The sequence below is a fragment of the Drosophila willistoni genome, assembly GCF_018902025.1.
Source record: "Drosophila willistoni isolate 14030-0811.24 chromosome XL unlocalized genomic scaffold, UCI_dwil_1.1 Seg142, whole genome shotgun sequence".
Classification (NCBI taxonomy): Eukaryota; Metazoa; Arthropoda; class Insecta; order Diptera; family Drosophilidae; genus Drosophila; species Drosophila willistoni.
Window position 1 is genome coordinate 9,065,869 of NW_025814053.1, and position 19,146 is coordinate 9,085,014.

Consider the following 19,146-nt stretch of genomic DNA (forward strand, 5'->3'; position numbering starts at 1 on the left):
AAAAGTTTCCTTCTCGCCTGCCACCTTCCAACGTGAAGCAACAATGGAAGAAAACTTTAATGAATACAAGTTTTGCAAATGAAAAGACAGGTGTCCTTGCCAGGACAAGTCACAGTCACAGTTGGTTGTAGCCAAATTTACCAAATGGTAAACAGAATTCGAGTTTCAGTTGAAGTCAGTCACGCTTCGCACTGCAGGCTGTCGACTATTGGGCTTTAGTACACAATGAATCCTGGAGCTGGAGCTGGAGCATTAGACCAACCCGATGGCGGCGACGCTGATGATGCCGACCATCAGTTACCGGAGGGTCAGCCTCGTCCCTTGCCATATGCATTTGAGAAGGAACTAATTGAGAAGTCGAATAAGCATATACGCCTACATCGCAATTTTGTGCCAGTCAGCCAAGGTACTTATGTACATCTGGATCGCCCATAATAGACCTTGACTTGAACTTTGGTTTTTGTGCAGTTTATCCATTAACACGAAAATTCTATGCCCATTACGAGGAGCGTAAGTTGCCAGAGCCATTGCGATACGTTCAGTTTACCCCAACGGAAGTTCAGATCAAGCGTCAGCAGAAGTTAAGTACGTCAGTTCCACTGCTGGAGTCCCAAGTCTATGGCTGGGTACCTCTGTTGGCCCAGGATAGATCCATACAATTAAATTTTATACATGCTCCAAAATTACGCTGTTGCATGACGATACATGGGGAGCATCTTATGGCAGAGAGGATGACAGAACGACCACCATTTAATGGACTACGCTTTTTGCTTCATTAAGTTATACAGTGTTTTGAAATTCGCGCCATGTAATGCAATCGGGTAAAATACTTCAATTCTGACAGCTTGATTTAATTGTTTTAATTCAATTTAATTGTACACATGTTATTTGTCAAGGAATTTTGTATATTTTTCGACTAAAATTATTTGATTAAATGTGCAAAAACCTTACAATTAATAGTTCTTGAATTATAATGGTGGAAATTTAACGTTTCTTTTATACAAGATTCGTTTATCCTAAGTGGCTACTGTCCCGAAAGTCTTAATTAATTGTTAAATGTTTTGAAAGACGTAAAACAAAAGTGCAAATTCAAAGTGATTTCCAAAATTTTGTAAATAACAGCAAATTTTTTTGATCTAGATCAATTTGCCTATCGAATCGAGGTATGGTCACACTGGCACAATTTGTCGCTCTGTTTTTCGTTGTGCTGTTGTCACTTTTGTAATTAACTGGTGTTTCAGTTGAACCACACGCCGCCTAAACAAACTTGAGATCATCATGGCTGCAGCGGAGATTAAGGTGCTGCAGGAAACATTCGATGAACTGGGCAGGGGCAAGGAGAATGGTCATGACGGTGCTGACATCGAAGCGACGAAATCGGCAATCAGGAGAATGCTGACGCGAACGGAAAGCTATCAAGCGCGAGTCCGCAAACACATCGATAAGAACTATACGGATTTCATGTCCAATCACACATCGCCGGACATCTATATGGATGAGTCGCAATCGCTGCAACGGGAAATCAACGATCTGCTCGAGACGGTTGGCGATCAGGGATTGCAAGCCCTCAATGAAAGCAATAATAAGATGGCAGCCAGTGGCCGGGAGCTAAAGGAATTACTCCTGGGAATGCATGTCACTGAACATATATTAAAAATCGATGATCTCTTTCAGTGTGTGGAGGATGCCAGGAGTAGTAATGACCACCTGGTGGTGCTCGATCTGATTGGACGTCTACGTACCCTGATCTTTGGCGAGGCCAGTGCCACACCGCAGGATGTGGAGCGGATATTCCAAAATTTGGACTGCTATGACACCATTAAAGTTAAATATCACGTTCAATCACATTTGCTTCAGCAGAATCTACAAGAGCGTTTTGATCGTTTGGTTCAGCTCAATTGCAAATCCTTTCCGAACTCTCGCTGTGTGACTCTAATGGTCAGCAAGGACGAGCCACAGTTGCAAGATATAGGCAATGCATTATTCCAAGAGCGCTATAACCCAGTTAAATTGTGTGAGTTTCTCCTAAACAATTGCATTGAACCGCTCATCACGAAGCCGGTGTCGGTGGAGTTTCAGGAAAATGTAGAAAGCATTGCCAATGATGATAACTATTACCAGCTCTCTTTATCTTATTCCACCAAGACGGAAAGTCCCACGGCGGGACAACTGCGACCTAACTACAAGCAGGTCTTGGAGCATATTAAATTGCTGCTAAACACATTAAGTGGCATCAACTGCAGCGTATCCCAGACCCAGCATGTGTTTAGCATTATTGGCGACCATATCAAGGATCGATTGTTGGAATTGCTTGTCCATGAATGCCTAATACCAGCCGTGCCAGAGACAATGGAGGAGCGTCAAAACTGTACACTTTGCGACGATGTTGTCCATTTCGAACAGTATTTGGCCGACACATTCCTTATCAATCCCGAAGTGGATCGGGATCTGCGTCAGTTCTGTGAGCAATATGAGACTTATTATCGGAATCGTCTCTTTAGCAGAGTTTTGGAGACGGTACGGGAAATAATCCAAAGGGATATGCAGGATATGATGCCGGTGGGGCATATCAATCAGGCCTCAGGAGAAGAAGCCGATCCAATTATTTTTCCACGCTGCATGATATCCAAGAACGTTCAGGTAGGAGTCCAGGTCATTGTATTCGTGTATTCTTTTATATATATATTTACACTTGGATTTCTACTTTTATGTTAAGGATTTTGTTAAGCTTATGGAACGTATTGTGCGTCAGACGGCAGATAAGCCAGGCGAAGCTGGTGATAAAACTGCTGATCCTTTGGACGGTCTCATTGACCTAATGCTGGGCACCTATGTGGATGAAGTTCCCAAAATTCACAAAAAACTCCTCGAAAGCATTCCACAGCAAGCGGTGCTGTTCCACAATAATTGCATGTATCTTACACATTGGTTGTCCCAAGATACCAACAAGAGTGCCAGTCTGGTGCAATTGCTGAGGTCAACGGGTCAAAAACATTTTCGTATTCAAATCGATTACCAGATCTCTATCCTAATGGAGATTATGTCGGGATTTGGTAAGTTTAACATTTGAAGAATCAAATGGAATTAAAGTAAACTAATTGAATCTATTTTCCACTCTTTTGCCAGTGCTTGATAGTGGCCACACTTTGGGCACAATTCCATTGAAGTTGATCCGTCAATGTCTGCGGCAATTGGAATTGATCAAGAATGTGTGGCAAAATGTCTTGGCCGAAAATGTATACAATTCGTCCTTCTGCGAGCTATTAAATGCCTTCACATCCGAGCTAATACGTCGCATTTTCACACTGCGCGATATCTCAGCTACCATGGCCTGCGAGCTAAGCGATCTCATCGATGTGGTACTCGACAAGGCGCCGACACTTTTCAGCAATAAACATGAAGTACTCCAGGTGGCCACGTGGATGAAATTGCAGCAATTGAAAACCATGATGAATGCCTCGCTGAAGGAGATCACAGAGCAATGGTGCGATGGTGTTGGTCCCCTAACGGCGAACTATAAGCCGGAGGAGATCAGGTATCTGATACGAGCTCTATTTCAAGATACAGATCGGCGGGCAAAGGCCATAACGCAAATTGTCTAAGCTAAGCTTATAATTTTAATTTATATATTTGTCTACAGTGAATTATACATATATACACAAACACACGCGCATGCACGCAGTAAACTAGATTCAATGTTTTGAAAATGTGGGATATTGGGCCTATGTCTGATTTGAATCGTTTATTGTCTGTACATTTGTTGCTGCAATTCCATTTGCGCCTGTTGAACCAGGGGCAACAGCTGCTCGCCAATTAGACGATGCTCTCGTCCATGGGTCACACACAAAATGCGTCGAGCCTCCTCGAAATGATGCATTGCCTCCTTGCATTGACCTTCGTACAATTGAATTTTGCCAAGTTTCATGTGCAGCAGACCCAGAAGTGGATGCCATGGACCATTGTATTTACGAAATCCCTGCAATAGTTGTTGCCCATAATTTAATGCCTCTGGCCATTTGCCGACCTCAATGGCCGCCTCGAATGCTGCATCCAGAGTCTTTACATGCCAAACATTTAACGGATGCAGTACACCGGTCTGCTTATCCAAACAAACTTTGCAGACATCAAGATCTATGGGGAAAAGCAGCGAAAATTATCAATCGATTCAATATTTGTGCCACACATCACTCACAAGCCACATCTTTCATGGATTCTAGATGGTGTTTGGTCATCGCCATGACTTCATTATAGGTATTTCTGAGTTTTGGTGTTATACCCGCCTGGCAGTTGCGACAGTGCGTCCATTTCACATTAATACTTGAGCCACATTTACGAAATGGACAGACAGCAGCTTCCATTTCACGTTGCTCCTGTCGATCAGTGCATTTGCTGCATACGCATAGAAAATAATAATGCTCCTTCAGATCGAGACGACGCTGCTCCGGCGTGTTTAATAGATCGATGTAGCTTATGAAGATTTTCGACCAATCCAAACAGGGCATATCCTCTATGGCATAGATATGTAGTTCATTGCCCTCAAAGGTGGCCACAGCATTTGGTTGGCAGCTATGATCTGTGATTGAGACGCCCAAATAAATAGCCGTTGCAATCGAATTCATTTCCCCATCCAATATATTGAAACCATTTGTGATTAGCTGCAAAGAGAGAGACAGAATGAGAGAGAGAACGAAATTAAATGAGTAAAAGAGCAAATTTGGCTATATGCCAAATGACAAGATCAAGCTATCATATCATATTGATTGGTTAACTCATCGAATTGTGGGCAATTGGCCAAAATGTTGCACAAGGGCATCTCAATATCTTTTACCCTCCCATTGCGTTAGCTGACCCTCACAATATTCACTACACTACACACTTACACGTCCGTAAATGCTCATCAGTTCCGTTTTATTTGGCACTGTGCTAGGGCTATCGACCATCATGTCCGTAAGAACTGCATGCAATGACTCCAAATGCTCCAGTCGTTTAGGATCATTTTTAATCTCCGCATAATCTGCAACAGACACACACACTATGAGAGAGTGTCGTTCTTTAAATGATTTAAATGTTTACTAACGCGACATAAGATCCCGAAATTTGCGTGAGCCATGCTCGGTATAATAGCCACGTATTAAATCGCCGCCGTGTTCGAGTCGCAGGATTAGACGGCAAAGCATGCGAGCAGCATCGGGCACTATGCGTGGATAGCTACGTTTAAGGAATGGACACTCGTGTTTATGCATTAGCCATGCTTGAGTCTGGCATGCCCGATTGCAATAGTATACATAACGGCAGTTGGAACACTTGCGAACCTTGCCCCTGGAAAGGAACAGGAACAGGAATGTAAGGCACTGGGCATGCTGTATCATCTTTATATATCATGCATCACTTACTCTTCCAGGCAATTGTCGCAACGTTGTTGGCGATATTTGGATTTTAGCACAAAAGCGAATGGCTTTTCAGTCAAAATCCGCTGACCACGCTTAATGGCTGGAAGTGGCTTTGAGCTTGTTGTTTTCGTAAGACTCTCAGTGGTAGTTTCAGTTGCCATGATGCAAAATTATTAGGAAAAAAGAAGAGGAGATCCCCCGAAACCAATCACAACATTAGTTCAACTGACACTGGCCAACTAGGGGCCCCAGAGACCTGGGGGCCGGTCCCCTTCAAGTCAAATGAGCGCACACCTGCAACTCAAAAATAATATTTTCAGTTTTTGTTTTGTTTTTCTTTTTTTGCTGTTTTGAATGCTATTCTTAGAACGAATTTGCGTAAATCGACAACAACAACAAAACAGCAGCAGAAGAACGGTATAGTTAAAAATATATTATTGTTTTGATTTTTGATTAAGGGTACTCATATCATCGGATTTTCATTTCGAATGTTATCGATGCCAGTAACATCTATCGATGTTAATAACAAACTATACTCAATGCTAGTTTAGTATATTTAAGAAAGATTAACTAATGTAAATAAATATACATTTGTATACTTTTAAGCACATAATACGAATTGATTATACTTTGCACTTGCATGGAACCCCTTAATGCAAAAAAGATCAAAACCAAAATGAATGTTGGTTTCAGTTTAGCCAGTAGTACTGAAGTGTAAATATTATTACACATAAAGTAACAATTATATATTCATACATATAGGCAGCTAGCAATTTTGAATAAAAATACGATTTAAATTCATTATTATAAAAAATACCGCTATGCATTTGGGCTGCAATAAGTTCCCATCCATCTGTACTATTTGTTTTTAAATAATTTCGGGTAGCGAGTTTTTGAATTTATTATTGGTATTATGGTTAGCAAACTTATACGCTTAAGAATATTTTATGTGATCCACCACATAAGGTCCTGGTCTATAAGCCGGGCAGACGACAATGAGATGAGGACCAAGCGAGGAGGCAGCATGGAATAGACAAGCATTTTTTTTACATTATTGTTTCATTTATAAATATTTGGGGGATTGAAGAAAAATGGGAAAGGGGGATGGGAGAAAATTCAAGACGCACACACACACCTAATTGTTCTGGGGCTTGGACCATTCCACGCTAAGAATTAAATGATCATAACCATGACCATTAAGAATTTCAATCGCCGCCGCTGCGTCTTTACGCTGCTTGAAATGCACATAGGCGAATCCTTTGCAAAGGCCGGTATTCTTGTCGCGGGCCAAATACATTTTGCTCTGCGGGCCAATTTTCTTTACCAGTTCCTCCAGATCGGCTTCGGTCATCGATTCCGATAGATTGGAGATGCGAATGGCGGCCGTATCATCGCGTCCGCGCATACCCATGCCGCCCTTTTGGCTGTCCTTCAGGAAGGGTGGCACATATTTTCCAGATTTTGGTGCATCGACAGCAGCAGAAGCTGCAGCAGCTGCCTTCTTTTCCATGAGATTAGTGTCCATGGCTGTGCCTTTGTATGGGCAATTAACCGACCAATGCTCTCCATTACAAATACGGCATTTGGCAATATTCTTGGAGGGATCCAAAAGCGGGTCGTTAGCCTTCTCATCCTCCTTGGAGTTGAGAAACTGCATAATAATCTCCTCAGATACCATAGTCGTTTGGGAATTTGGGCCGGGCTTGTCATTCTTCGATTCACCAAATTTCGTCCAAGTGCGTCGCTTGGCCACTGTTTTCGGCACAACCTGCTTGGAGATTTTGTATGTGCGCACCACCTTGGTCTTTTTGTCATCCTTGTTGTATTTGTATTCGGTAACATATTTGTGACCATTCTCTACAGTTTCGGTGGTAGGCGGCAGGCCGCCATAGTCCAGCTCCACCTCATCGGCCCAAGAAGATTTAATTGTTTCTACACCCGGCATCTGTAATAGAACAAACGTGGAGATAGACGAAAATTGATCTTTGAGCGTTTGTTGACGTGTTTGTTATGAATTTACCTCGATATACAATGCAAATCAACAATTAATCAGGGAAATAAAAAATTTCGCCACGAGGTAAGCAAGATGTGCAATCTAAGGATGGGTAAAATGTCGATAGTCCCTGTATCGACAAAATTTGGAAAATCCGTAAATCGCCGAGCGCAGTTTAATGTAACTTTGCCACGACGTAACAATATTGATTACATAATAAAAATTAAGATCAAGAAATATACAAATACTTTGAAGAGTTCGGCATTCATTGATATTGTTATTTTTTAATTCTTTATATTGTTTTTCAAAAAATATCGATAACAATAGTGAAAGTAAAACCGATAAAAGGCCAAGTCTGCCATTTGCTGAAAAAGTAGTGTTGTTAAATTTAGATTCTATAGGTATGGCGTTGCCAGATGCCATATAAAAAATTTTCGTTTTTTTCTGGTTTTAAATTACTTATTTTTAAAACCTTACATTTTAAAACCAAACAAACATTCGTTCAAAGATACAAGCATGTTGAAATAGGCATTCATATTTACTTAAGACCGAAAAGCCCCTGTAAATGTACCTTAACATACAATTGTAATCCTTCCGCGACCTTCAATCTTAATATGTAAGTTAACAGCCAAGTCAACGAACGGCCCTCGCAATGAATTCGAGCAACCCGCGCGATACAAATGCAACGTAACCAAAATAACATTGGCCGAAGCAACGGCCAGCCGTTTTAGTTGTGTCGCAAGCGTTGAGTTCTTGTTGGGAATATGCTGAGTCGGCTTTGCTCAGAGAGAAAGGTGGAATAAATAACTTGTACCCTAAACAAAAAAATTCCACAGATTTAGTAAGCAAGGAATCATTTGTACTAGTAATTTCACTCTTTACTTTGTGTGAAATTTTGTATCGTTTCCGAAATATATTGAAATCAAACTGAAATCAATTTTTAACGATTGTTAGCAATGACGACCAGACGCAGCAGTTGTATTTTGCTTATAATTACCCTGTCTGTAATGGGAATCTGCATGGGTCTTATTGTAGTTTACTCTGGTTTTCATCACGAAGATGTTAGATTTAAAACAATTCTAATCACATTGGTTGTTGTTTTGATCTTTCAGTTTATTATAGGCGATCCGATCAAATTCGTTGTATTTGCGATTGCTGAGGCTTTTTGGCCAAGAACTATAGTAAAACCAAAACGAGAGGTAAACCACAAGGAATACACACGTGTGGACATCTTGAAAATGGAATTGCGCAGATTGCGCAGCAATTTTCTTATCACCGAAGAGTTTCGCAATGAGAATTTAAATATTAAATACAAATACATTGCACAGGATTTGTGGATCTATGGGATTTATTTTGTTTTGCTGATGTGCATGGTGATGGTGTCGACGGATGAAACTTTGTACTATAACACACATGCAATACATAGATTGTTTATGGAGAATCATACCGATTATTATGGGCTCAAGGAGATTTATCATATTAGTCAGCTATTTGATTTTATTGAATCGGCACTTGTGTCGGCATTCGAACCGAATACTACAAATACCGGTATGACCGGCTGGGTGCATTGCAATCAGACAAATCTTGTGGGTGTTATTCGTCTTAGACAGCTGCGCTTAGTCGATGAACACTACGGATGGGAACAACCTCAGTTTTCGGAGATGTCCTACATGCCCGATTGGCAATTGCCATATCGTCGACTCTTCTACACGGACAAATATTGGCGCATCTATGAGCCATTTTTACCCATCTCGGCTAGCTATGATCTCATCGATATGTTGTTGCTTAACTTCAATCATAAAGGGTTCTTTAACGATTATCCAGAGTTGAATGGTTATATAGCCTTATTGGCTCGTACCCGTCAGAATAGTATCAAAATAATGGACTATTTAACTGAATACCATTGGCTTAACTATAACACTTGCGCGGTCTTTATGGATTTCACACTCTATAATGTCGATGTGAATGTATTCAGTGTCTGTACACTGCGAGTGGAGCAGACACCCTTTGGCAGTCTCTTGCCCCATGTGGATGTGGAAAGTGTGAAAATGCTTGATTCTGTTGATCAAATGTCATACTGGAATCTACTTGTTTTACTCCTGTACGTCGTAATGGTCATTATATTTTCAAAGTCTTTGGTCTTAAGATTATGGTACGATGCCGGTGTCTTGAACAGCATGTGGAACAAAGTAGATTTGGTTATATTCGTGTTGAATATCACAGTTTTTACTTTGATTGTGGTACGAGAATGGCTTGTCTCGTCCATGCTGAAGAAGGTGGAAGGTGCTAGTAAAATGGAATTCATTGATTTTCGTCGACCATCACGACTGCATCAGTTGACAACTATTATGGTTGGATTTCTCATCTGTATCACGACGTTGAGATTATGGCGGGTTCTTCTATTTGCAAGCGTTTTCAAATTATTTACACGCACCCTGTATCTGGCCTGGCAGGCTGTCTTTAGTACCGCCATGGTGATTATTGTATTCCTGATTGGCTTTTGTTTGGCCGTTGTTATTATCAATGGCAATAATAGTGCGAATTTCAATCGATTCGTTAAGAGTGTTGTCACCTGTGTGTGCTTCTCGTTCGGTTTCAGTGGCCATGTGAATCCCTCCGATATGTTTATGGGCGGCAAATGGTTGGGCATACTCCTCTACGGCATTCTGGCATTTGTTATAGCCGTACTCCTGATCAATGTTTTCGTTTCACTCATCAATGACTACTTTACCACTGCCAAATTGTTGAGGGATGCCAAATCGGATAATCGAATCAATTTTTTGCAATTTCTACGTGTCGAATATGCCCGATTTTTTGATATATTCCTAAATTTGCCATGTTTTCGCAAAAAATATCGTAGCCATGATCGTACAGTGACAGAGAATATAAATCGAAAATTGGCGGAACGATCCGAAGGGGTACAGAAAACTTCTCAGCTTCTGTTTCGCCGGAAACAACGTTATAAAATCGACGAAGCTAAAGTGAAACTACAATACAGATCACGAGGTGAAAAATTGATGAAATTGAAGACTATCATTAATAAGCAGATCGAATTATTGGACGTATATATATTTGGCGAGGAGCAAGATAAAGATGCCGAATATGGGGATCCCAGTAAAGAGACTTAATTTTCAAATTATTTCAAAATGTTATCCGGCTCCAATATATTAGAAAATATTCCTATTTTTTATCGTTTCTAAAAATATTTATTTTTAAAATACAAGTAAAACGATAAATAATAAAAATGCAACCCTTATTTGAAGTTTGAGGTATTTGTTAAATTGACAGCTCCAAAAAAAATTCATAATTTAGATTATTTCTAGTCTGGCCATCGTTTTATATACATAGTCATTGGAATTTAATGAAAGTGAATTAATTTTTCTATGGAAGGAGTTTACTAATTCAGGTAAGTAAATAATGCCCTTAAGCCTAAGATCTAAATAAGAGTCATTAAAAATCGTGGTCTTTTAAAGATATAGAAAAGTTATTGGCTAAATTTAAGCAACTTTATGCAAGGCACATAAAATTACACATCTTAAAAGAACAATACAAATAAGAAGACACCTCAAGCGCTGTGATTAATTCAACAAAATTTTAACTAATTTCAAAAATTTCATTGAAATCCAAAAATTATATATTTATATTTTTTTATCACATCATATATCAAGGAATAGGAATTTAAAAAAAGGGACTATTTTATACAAAATATCGGGTTTATTGTGAATAGCGTAAAAAAATACTTCAGATGCGACAAAAAATTAAAACAATAAAACCGTGCGAACCTTGCAAAATGCTGCCCAGCAGCTGAGGATCTCGCTCTACATATGTATATATATGTATGTGCATTATTTATATGTAACTTAATTTTAAATCTAAAAGTCTTTTTGGCATATAGGTGGCAGGCGGGGTGCAGAAGGGGGTGGGAGTGCTGGTGGTTTTATATGTAAATCAATGGAAACCACCTTCTATTGGTCGGCTTCTTTAATTTTACGTTGTCGCAATGCCTGAGCATCACGTGTCCGGATTGGCTTGGCTTTGCCCGATTTGTCTACCACTAGATCATCAGTATCGCTAATGATATCGCCACCGCCACCGCTACCGCCGACATCTGCAATATCTGATGACTTCTCATCCAGGAAACTCATCATCTCATCATCGTCCCGTAGACTACTGGTGCTGGAGAGGATCACACTACTTGCACTGCGTTGCAGCGTGTTCGTGAGCCGAGAGTATTTGATTTGCAAATTGTGCAGCCAGGTGGCATCGGACCAGTGGTACCAGCTGAGCAAAAAGATGACCAATATAAAGAATAGATTGGTGCTAATGGCTGGAAAGAGATAACGGACACAAGGAATGAATAAGATGACATCATCACATAAAGCGAGCGTGAGTGAGGCGGGAATGCCAATATGAACATACCTACAATGGCCGATAGGACTGGCCAGTTAAACATTATATACCGCAAACCCGTAAAATCGGCAACAATATGCAATGTAACCGTATAGAATTGTATCTTTTGCGATTGAATCTCAACATAAACATCGGTTATGGGATGCTGTCGTTCCTCTAAATAACGCGAGAATATCTCGACAGGCACCTGCTGGAACTCCTCTTTCCAGCCAAGTACATATAAAGGACTCAGAGCCCAGGTGGATATCATGCGTATCAATGGAGAGCGATAGCGCATCATGGCCGAGCGACATGAATGACCACGCAGCATCGAATCATAGTCACGCATCTCAGCGCAAACCATGAACATACCAAGCTCCAAATTTTGTGGAGATTCGGGCATATCTATATTGATAATAACCTTATATGCCTGGCCGACCATTAGAAGTTGTTGCTTCTTTGTCAGCGATACATGGGCATGGGGAAAGGTGCAAGGTGTGCTTGTCTCCAGGCAGGTTCTAAAAGCAAAATGATTTAAAATTAATGAACGAAAACAAATCATTCTAATACATATTCTATATGTACATACATATGTAAATTTTCATTGCACTGACTTATGTATACATACATATGTATGTATATACATACATACATATGTATATTTAATCGCATCGTGTTAAAATGCTTTTATTATGCCAAATGTGACTTAATTTATAACTCACTTGAACTGCATGTGCACTGGACGCGTATGCGATATAGCCGGCATATATACATAATAGAAAGCTGCATACATGAAGACGGCTAGCCAAATGATCAATACAACTGCAAATGAAATGAGTCCTAGACGCAGTACCAATTCCCGTAATGTGCCCACTTTCTCATCGGCTTTGGTCCGGAAACGTTCATAGACGCCATACGTAAGATTAACAGCCGGACGTATAAAGAACCGGCGTCCTAGGCCAAGTGGATCAAAGCAGAATACGATGAAACGCAATATGAAATTCATAATGTTAAAGTCTGGCGACGGCGGCGGCGGCGATCCACAGTTAACTGGCAACCTCAGCACACTGCGGCCTACTGTCCACTTAAATTGTTCCGTCTGTGTAATTATCAAAAAAAAACACTAACTCATAACAATATCAATTTGGAATACATATGTACACACACGAATGAATATATTTCATATGTGAACCCGTATTGCTTATCGGCTTGATAATGCTGCTGCTGCTAGTCTAAGGCGTGTCTGATTCATACTACGACCACCAAAATAATCCAATACTTTTTAATAGTTAGTTACTATTAGACTTGTGCTTCAAAGGTCGTATAACAATATCACAACGAAGTTAAGATTAGATTTGCCTTTAAACTCTTCTTGATTAATACCAATCCAAATGTTTTAAATGAAGGAACCCTTGTAGCTTTATATGATCCTGTATTTCCTTTGCCGGGTGGACTTTGTAACATAAATGGGGCCCAATTCATTCATGGTTCAACGACGAAAGATAACCTCAAACAAATATCTCTTTAATGAATATTTTGGTTTCAAAAAATGATTACCCCTTAAAAATACAACTAACTACTATTACAGTTTAATGCTTTAGTTTTTATTGGTACTATTTTAAATTAAATCAATTTATTATACATCTACATATATATGTATTTATCCTAGCAGTAGGTAATCAGAGGTTAAAATATTTTATAGTCAAGTGAAAATTCTGGGCAATACCAACATTTGTAGACTCATGTACTAAACTGCATAAAAATATTAAATAATAAATAAATTGGTGCATAGTAAATTTAAATTGTATAGTTGACGTCACACATTGGCCGGCTTTACGGAATTCTCACTAACATCAGCTGTATTTATTGTTATCGATAAACTTGTTTTGAACATCTATCAATTTTGCAAATACTACTTTCTTAGCCATAGCCATTCGAAGGTGACCAGCACTGGTGTCAATTCAGTGGGTTTGGCAACACTGTTACCATCACCATCATATCCATTTATTGCTACAAACTCTTCTTGTTGTACAAAAAGTCTAAACGAAACGTGAAGTTTGTTAGTATTAGTTTAACCCAAAACTATAGTGTTTAACATAAAGATAAACGTAGTTAGCATTAAAGTTAATTTCCCGGTGGTTAACAAAAGCGAAGACACGAAAAAACACTCGTACCCAAGAGGCGTGAGCGTGACGACGACGACGACAAGGGAGAGAGAATAAGGAAAATCGAAAGAGCAAAAAAAAAAGTAGAAAAAAAAAACTAAATCAGAATCGGAGAAACAAATTAAATTAATTTAGCGTATGCTATATGAAACTCAAAGTTATCTACATTGACAGCAAGTGTAACTAACTGAAAAGTAAGTGAAGAAAATTACAAATGAAAACTTCAGCGAATGTTGAAATTCAAATCGAATGCAATTTTTTTTCTTGTATGTGCCGTGTTTTTGGCTGCCCCATCTTCGCTCTCGCTCTCTCGCACTTACTTTCTGAGTGCTGCTTACTCGTTTTCGTTGTGGCTCTCACTCTCTTCATGCATTTTGCTGTTTTGCGATGCTCTATTGATTTTTTTTATTTTATTTTTTTTTTTTTTATATATGTATATATTTGGTGGTGGGAGGAAGAGAAGAGTATGAGATAAAAGTGATGCGTTTTCTATTACTACCTGGTATCGGTGCAGCAAATGCAGCGGTTTGAGCAGTTTTCGGTTACCTTCCCCCATGTGCTCCTTCTTATATTTATACATTCATTAATTCATTGTCTGTGTGCGTGTGCGTGTGTGTGTGTGTGTGCCTGTGTTTTTGTTCTGTTATTCGTTTTAGGAGGAAGAGGAAGTACAACATCGAAATCGAGTTCAATTCGCAACCAGTGTTCATCCTATACGACATGTATGCCGGAGCATATGCACCCACTGCCGGTGGCATTCAGCAGCACACGGGAGGCGGCGGCTATTATGGCAATGGCGCTGGCGCTGCCGGTGCCGCAGGCGGACCACGCCACGAGCGTCCCTTTTATACACGTAATAATTATCCCGGAGCAGCTAATGGAGCGGCTCTGAATGGTGGCGGAGCTGCAAGCAGTATGCACTTTGGCCAACCCTATGGAGTGATGACCTATGGTATACAGAATGGCATCAGCATGGGAGCCCCGGCTGCAGCTGGTGGTAATGGAAATCCCTATCGCGGTGGCAACGCCGTACAAAATGGTGCTGCCTTTGCCAGTGGCGGCGGCGCTGGTGCTGGCGGTGGCTATCAAGGTCAGGGCGGTCCACGCGGCAAGAATCCAAGTTATGCACAACGCTACCAAAAGCCACACAACGGTGGGGGCATCATGGGTAATGGTGGATACCAGGGTCAATTGGCTAGTAATTACAATGCAGCTGCTTTGGGAATGCTTTCCAAGGAGGAGCGAGCCGAAATTCAACGCGAAAAAGCCAAGAATCCTGGACGCAATCTGGTCAAGCCAAAGTGGGAGAATTTAGCACCATTTCACAAGAACTTTTACAACATTCATCCAAATACACTGAACAAGACAGAACAGGCTGTTGCCGAGATGCGTCATGAGCTGGAGATTACCGTGTCGGGTAATGATCTGCCCCATCCGGTGGCCAATTTCGAGGAGGCATCACTGCCGCCACACATTATTGACGAAATGAAACGTCAGGGTTTCACAAAGCCAACAGCTATACAGGCTCAAGGTTGGCCCATTGCTTTGAGCGGCCGCGATCTGGTCGGCATTGCCCAGACGGGCTCCGGCAAGACATTGGCATATATGCTACCAGCCATTGTCCATATTGGTAATCAGCCACCCATTTTGCGTGGTGAGGGTCCCGTTGCCTTGGTATTGGCACCAACACGCGAGTTGGCCCAGCAGATTCAGTCGGTGGTCCGTGACTATGGCCATCTGTGTCAGCCAGAAATCCGTCACACTTGCATCTTTGGCGGCTCTTCGAAGGTGCCGCAGGCTCGCGATTTGGAACGCGGCGTTGAAGTGATCATTGCTACACCAGGCCGTCTTATCGATTTTCTCGAGAACCGCAATACGAACTTGCAGCGCTGCACCTATCTGGTGCTCGACGAGGCCGATCGTATGCTGGACATGGGCTTTGAGCCCCAGATACGTAAAATCATCGAACAGATACGCCCTGATCGTCAGGTGGTCATGTGGTCGGCCACCTGGCCAAAGGAAGTCCAGGCCCTGGCCGGTGATTTTCTTAACGATTACATCCAAATTAATATTGGGTCTATGAATCTCTCGGCTAATCATAACATACGTCAGATTGTTGAAATTTGCACCGAAATGGAGAAACCGCAACGCATGATGCGTCTCCTTAAGGAGATTGTACCAACTACCAATAATGCGGCCAACAATCTTAATAAAATTATTATATTTGTGGAGACCAAGATAAAGGTAATTAAACCATACTCCATATGAGAGTGGTCGGTCAAAATATTAATATTTCTCTTTGTTCTTTGTCTCTCATCTTAGGTGGAGGATATCCTACAAATTATTCGTACCGAGGGCTACACTGCCACTTCAATCCATGGCGACAAAACCCAAAACGAGCGTGACTCTGTTCTGAAAGACTTTCGCAATGGCAAATCGAATATACTAATTGCCACAGATGTGGCATCCCGTGGTCTGGATGTCGAGGATTTGCAGTATGTGATTAACTATGATTATCCAAATTCATCGGAGAATTATGTTCATCGCATTGGGCGCACGGGTCGTTGTCAGCAATTGGGCACGGCTTATACATTTTTCACACCGGACAATGCCAAACAAGCACGCGAACTGATATCCGTGCTAGAGGAAGCCGGTCAGACACCATCACAAGCGTTGCTCGATTTGGCACGCTCCATGCCAAATTCGGGTGCCTATCGCGGCAATAAGCGTTGGAACACCAGCAGTGGCGGCGGAGGTGGCATTGGCGGTGGCAGCAGCACTAGCGGTGCCTATCAGCAGCGTCTCAATCCACTCAATTATCAGGCCGGAGGCAATAGCTATAATAACAATCGTGGAGTTGGCGGTGGCTATCAACAGTATACCCCCGGTGGTAATCAATATCAGCAGAATGGCAGCAATGGTGGCGGTAGCAATTGGAATCGCATGAACCAGCAGGGAGGAGGCCAGGATGGCGGAAGCCAACGCAACGGCGGCGGTAATGCCTATCGTCCACGCGCTCCGTTCAATAGTGGCGGACCACGTGCCATTATGGGTCATCAGGGTGCTGGCGGTGCTGGTAATGGTGGAGTTGGCGGCAGTTCCGGCGGTCCACAGCCTCATTTGGGACAGCAGGGTGGTCCATATATGCCTCAGCCGTTTCGTGGTCGCGGACAATTCGTGCCACCTAATGCAGCAGCTGGTGGCATGCCACCAAGATTTCAACAATATCCCAAACGCGAATATCAGCCACAGCACTATCAGACGGCACCACAGCAGCAGCAGCAGCAGTCGATACCACAGCAAAAGCTATCGAAGGACGACAAATATTCCCCACAGCAACCGGCAACAGTGAGCACTCCCGTGGTGCATTATACACCAGCCAATTCGCCGCCAATTTCAGCTGTGGCTGCTGTGGCAGCTGCAGCGGCAGCTGGTCGCACTGTTGCCCCAGCTCCACCGCCAGGCGGTGCCTATCTGTATGATGCAGCCGGAGTGCTAACAACAGCCGGTGCTCCTGGCACCAATCCGTATGCCAGCCAATTTAGCATGCCGGCAACATATTATGCTACCGCTGCCCAACATCATCAATTTGCCCCAGCTGTAGCCGGACCAGGTCCAGGAGCTGCCATTGAGCAGGCGAGCCAGCACTAAAATGGCCGCCGCCACTACCACCACTACCACTACTACCCATATTAACAACAATTGCTTCAACTCCACCCCCAACAACATCAGCAGCAGCAGTAGCAGTAGCAACAGCAACAGCTGTAATAACACCAGCAACAAAAACAACAACATCATCATGGACACAAAAAATGACAACAATCACCACACACTCCCAAGGCAGAAGAAGACATTTGCAGCAAACTGCAGCATCATCCAAGTCCCAAAATTCTCTTATCTTCTTTTCTTTATTTTGATACACAATTTGAATTCAGAATGCGCGGAGCCTTTCTTTTTCTTTTTCTTTGTCTTCTCCGTTTTCCTCTCTATAACTTCATACCAAACTTCTCTTATCCATGCTCCTTTATTTCTCAATAATTGTTCTTCACTTTATGGACGAAATGCAACTAAATGGCAATAACAACAACTTAATGGGGTAAGTGCAACAACTAAGAATTTAAAAACTAAACCAAAATTCGATTATAGTTTCATATTAATCATTTTCTAATTTAAATTATTTCTATTCACATGTCTCTACATCTCTGATCATCAACAACAACCAACAGCAATAATGAATATCATCAGTAGCAGCAGATCAAGTCGGAAATCAGTTTCCTGTTAGCAGCAGAAAGAACGAACAACCACATGAATAACATCTTTTCACCCTCAAAATGAATCGAAGGTAAAACAACCAACCAACCAATCAACCAGTCAAGAAAATCAACGTCAAAATTGTAAAATAGTTTTTAAACTTTTCCAATTTCCATAAACAAAGAAAAGAATATATACAGAGATATATATATATATATATACATATATATATAATGAATGTATATATATATATATATATATTAAAAGAAAAACAACAAAACAAATAGGGGGAAAATTTTGTGGCACAGTTGCATGTTCTTCGAATGTTTAAAGAGTTTAAGTAAGGTTCGTCTTCTTTTTTTTTTAATTTAAATTTGGAAAGTTTTTTTGTTAGTTCACACACACACACAAACACACTGATACCTACATATATACACACACATACACACACACCCAAATACTTCCAAACATTATATATAGATATATATAATATATATATCGATATATAAGACATATATATGCATATATCTGGATCATGAAATTTTGTCAAGAACACATGAACAAAAAACATTTTTCACTAACTTGGTTGGTATGAATGGAACGGTTTGCTTATAATAATATTATCAAAAATTTACAATAAACAAAAAAGAAAACAAACAAATTGAATCAGAAATGGAAAAAAACAAAAACTGATACGAAATTTTGCACAACAATACAAAAAAAAAAAACAAAAATTTACCAATAAACAAAGTGATAGTTTAGACAAATTTTTCGGTTTCCCCTTAAAAAAAAAAAAAACTTATTCAAACTGAAACACAAGATATTAAAAAAGAAAAAAAAAAACAAAAACATAAATCCAAACAAATAAAAAGAGAAAAAAAGCAGCGCTGCTTTGGTACAAAGTATGTAATATAGAGAACAAGAATGAGAATGAAAAAAAAGAAACTAATGGAAACAT

At 40.8% G+C, this 19,146-nt stretch overlaps 7 protein-coding genes across 9 annotated transcripts; 4 read left to right on the forward strand and 3 right to left on the reverse strand.

The window, feature by feature from the left end:
- The first annotated feature begins 225 nt into the window (after positions 1 to 225).
- Positions 226 to 1,089, forward strand: LOC6644695. Its single transcript, XM_002067230.3, has 2 exons — positions 226 to 406; positions 469 to 1,089. Exons 1-2 carry the CDS (start codon positions 226 to 228, stop codon positions 777 to 779), a joined length of 492 nt encoding a protein of 163 aa, XP_002067266.1. The 3' UTR covers positions 780 to 1,089.
- Positions 1,090 to 1,163: 74 nt separating this feature from the next.
- On the forward strand, positions 1,164 to 3,689 carry LOC6644868 (centromere/kinetochore protein zw10). Its single transcript, XM_002067229.4, has 3 exons — positions 1,164 to 2,640; positions 2,717 to 3,053; positions 3,127 to 3,689. The coding sequence occupies exons 1-3, from the start codon at positions 1,279 to 1,281 to the stop codon at positions 3,600 to 3,602; spliced, it is 2,175 nt and encodes a 724-aa protein (XP_002067265.1). The 5' UTR covers positions 1,164 to 1,278; the 3' UTR covers positions 3,603 to 3,689.
- Positions 3,605 to 5,804, reverse strand: LOC6644867 (histone-lysine N-methyltransferase SMYD3). The gene is made up of 5 exons (XM_002067228.3): positions 5,394 to 5,804; positions 5,078 to 5,319; positions 4,881 to 5,014; positions 4,193 to 4,655; positions 3,605 to 4,131 (listed from the first exon to the last, which is right to left on the reverse strand). The coding sequence occupies exons 1-5, from the start codon at positions 5,549 to 5,551 to the stop codon at positions 3,743 to 3,745; spliced, it is 1,386 nt and encodes a 461-aa protein (XP_002067264.1). The 5' UTR covers positions 5,552 to 5,804; the 3' UTR covers positions 3,605 to 3,742.
- Positions 5,805 to 6,266: 462 nt separating this feature from the next.
- LOC6644866 (eukaryotic translation initiation factor 3 subunit G-1) lies at positions 6,267 to 7,505 on the reverse strand. The gene is made up of 3 exons (XM_002067227.4): positions 7,411 to 7,505; positions 6,526 to 7,335; positions 6,267 to 6,364 (listed from the first exon to the last, which is right to left on the reverse strand). Exon 2 carries the CDS (start codon positions 7,333 to 7,335, stop codon positions 6,526 to 6,528), a length of 810 nt encoding a protein of 269 aa, XP_002067263.1. The 5' UTR covers positions 7,411 to 7,505; the 3' UTR covers positions 6,267 to 6,364.
- A 577-nt stretch (positions 7,506 to 8,082) lies between these two features.
- On the forward strand, positions 8,083 to 10,560 carry LOC6644865 (polycystic kidney disease 2-like 1 protein). The gene has a single exon (XM_002067226.3). The coding sequence runs from the start codon at positions 8,340 to 8,342 to the stop codon at positions 10,509 to 10,511; it is 2,172 nt and encodes a 723-aa protein (XP_002067262.1). The 5' UTR covers positions 8,083 to 8,339; the 3' UTR covers positions 10,512 to 10,560.
- A 162-nt stretch (positions 10,561 to 10,722) lies between these two features.
- Positions 10,723 to 17,874, forward strand: LOC6644863 (ATP-dependent RNA helicase dbp2). 3 transcript variants are annotated; one of them, XM_047011551.1, is made up of 3 exons: positions 10,723 to 10,789; positions 14,594 to 16,181; positions 16,260 to 17,874. In XM_047011551.1, exons 2-3 carry the CDS (start codon positions 14,658 to 14,660, stop codon positions 17,586 to 17,588), a joined length of 2,853 nt encoding a protein of 950 aa, XP_046867507.1. In that variant the 5' UTR covers positions 10,723 to 10,789; positions 14,594 to 14,657; the 3' UTR covers positions 17,589 to 17,874. The 3 variants fall into 3 exon arrangements, with proteins under 3 accessions (XP_046867507.1, XP_002067260.1, XP_046867508.1); XM_002067224.4 differs by lacking the exon at positions 10,723 to 10,789 and adding an exon at positions 13,725 to 14,131; XM_047011552.1 differs by lacking the exon at positions 10,723 to 10,789 and adding an exon at positions 13,725 to 13,831.
- Positions 11,076 to 13,247, reverse strand: LOC6644864 (seipin). Its single transcript, XM_002067225.4, has 3 exons — positions 12,495 to 13,247; positions 11,803 to 12,290; positions 11,076 to 11,710 (listed from the first exon to the last, which is right to left on the reverse strand). Exons 1-3 carry the CDS (start codon positions 12,776 to 12,778, stop codon positions 11,349 to 11,351), a joined length of 1,134 nt encoding a protein of 377 aa, XP_002067261.1. The 5' UTR covers positions 12,779 to 13,247; the 3' UTR covers positions 11,076 to 11,348.
- Positions 17,875 to 19,146: the final 1,272 nt, after the last annotated feature.

What these genes read in the sequence shown, in the direction of transcription:
- LOC6644695 (XM_002067230.3), top strand. Translation starts at nt 226, where the DNA reads ATGAATCCTGGAGCTGGAGCTGGAGCATTAGACCAACCCGATGGCGGC. An exon ending in TTTTGTGCCAGTCAGCCAAG is followed by an intron (nt 407 to 468) that starts GTACTTATGTAC and finishes GTTTTTGTGCAG; the next exon opens with TTTATCCATTAACACGAAAA.
- LOC6644868 (XM_002067229.4), top strand. Translation starts at nt 1,279, where the DNA reads ATGGCTGCAGCGGAGATTAAGGTGCTGCAGGAAACATTCGATGAACTG. An exon ending in TGATATCCAAGAACGTTCAG is followed by an intron (nt 2,641 to 2,716) that starts GTAGGAGTCCAG and finishes TTTTATGTTAAG; the next exon opens with GATTTTGTTAAGCTTATGGA. An exon ending in GGAGATTATGTCGGGATTTG is followed by an intron (nt 3,054 to 3,126) that starts GTAAGTTTAACA and finishes CTCTTTTGCCAG; the next exon opens with TGCTTGATAGTGGCCACACT.
- LOC6644867 (XM_002067228.3), bottom strand. Translation starts at nt 5,551, where the DNA reads ATGGCAACTGAAACTACCACTGAGAGTCTTACGAAAACAACAAGCTCA. An exon ending in TGCGACAATTGCCTGGAAGA is followed by an intron (nt 5,320 to 5,393) that starts GTAAGTGATGCA and finishes GTTCCTTTCCAG; the next exon opens with GGGCAAGGTTCGCAAGTGTT. An exon ending in ATCCATGAAAGATGTGGCTT is followed by an intron (nt 4,132 to 4,192) that starts GTGAGTGATGTG and finishes TTTTCCCCATAG; the next exon opens with ATCTTGATGTCTGCAAAGTT.
- LOC6644866 (XM_002067227.4), bottom strand. Translation starts at nt 7,335, where the DNA reads ATGCCGGGTGTAGAAACAATTAAATCTTCTTGGGCCGATGAGGTGGAG.
- LOC6644865 (XM_002067226.3), top strand. Translation starts at nt 8,340, where the DNA reads ATGACGACCAGACGCAGCAGTTGTATTTTGCTTATAATTACCCTGTCT.
- LOC6644864 (XM_002067225.4), bottom strand. Translation starts at nt 12,778, where the DNA reads ATGAATTTCATATTGCGTTTCATCGTATTCTGCTTTGATCCACTTGGC. An exon ending in CCAGTGCACATGCAGTTCAA is followed by an intron (nt 12,291 to 12,494) that starts GTGAGTTATAAA and finishes TTTTGCTTTTAG; the next exon opens with AACCTGCCTGGAGACAAGCA. An exon ending in AGTCCTATCGGCCATTGTAG is followed by an intron (nt 11,711 to 11,802) that starts GTATGTTCATAT and finishes ATCTCTTTCCAG; the next exon opens with CCATTAGCACCAATCTATTC.
- LOC6644863 (XM_047011551.1), top strand. Translation starts at nt 14,658, where the DNA reads ATGTATGCCGGAGCATATGCACCCACTGCCGGTGGCATTCAGCAGCAC. An exon ending in TTGTGGAGACCAAGATAAAG is followed by an intron (nt 16,182 to 16,259) that starts GTAATTAAACCA and finishes CTCTCATCTTAG; the next exon opens with GTGGAGGATATCCTACAAAT.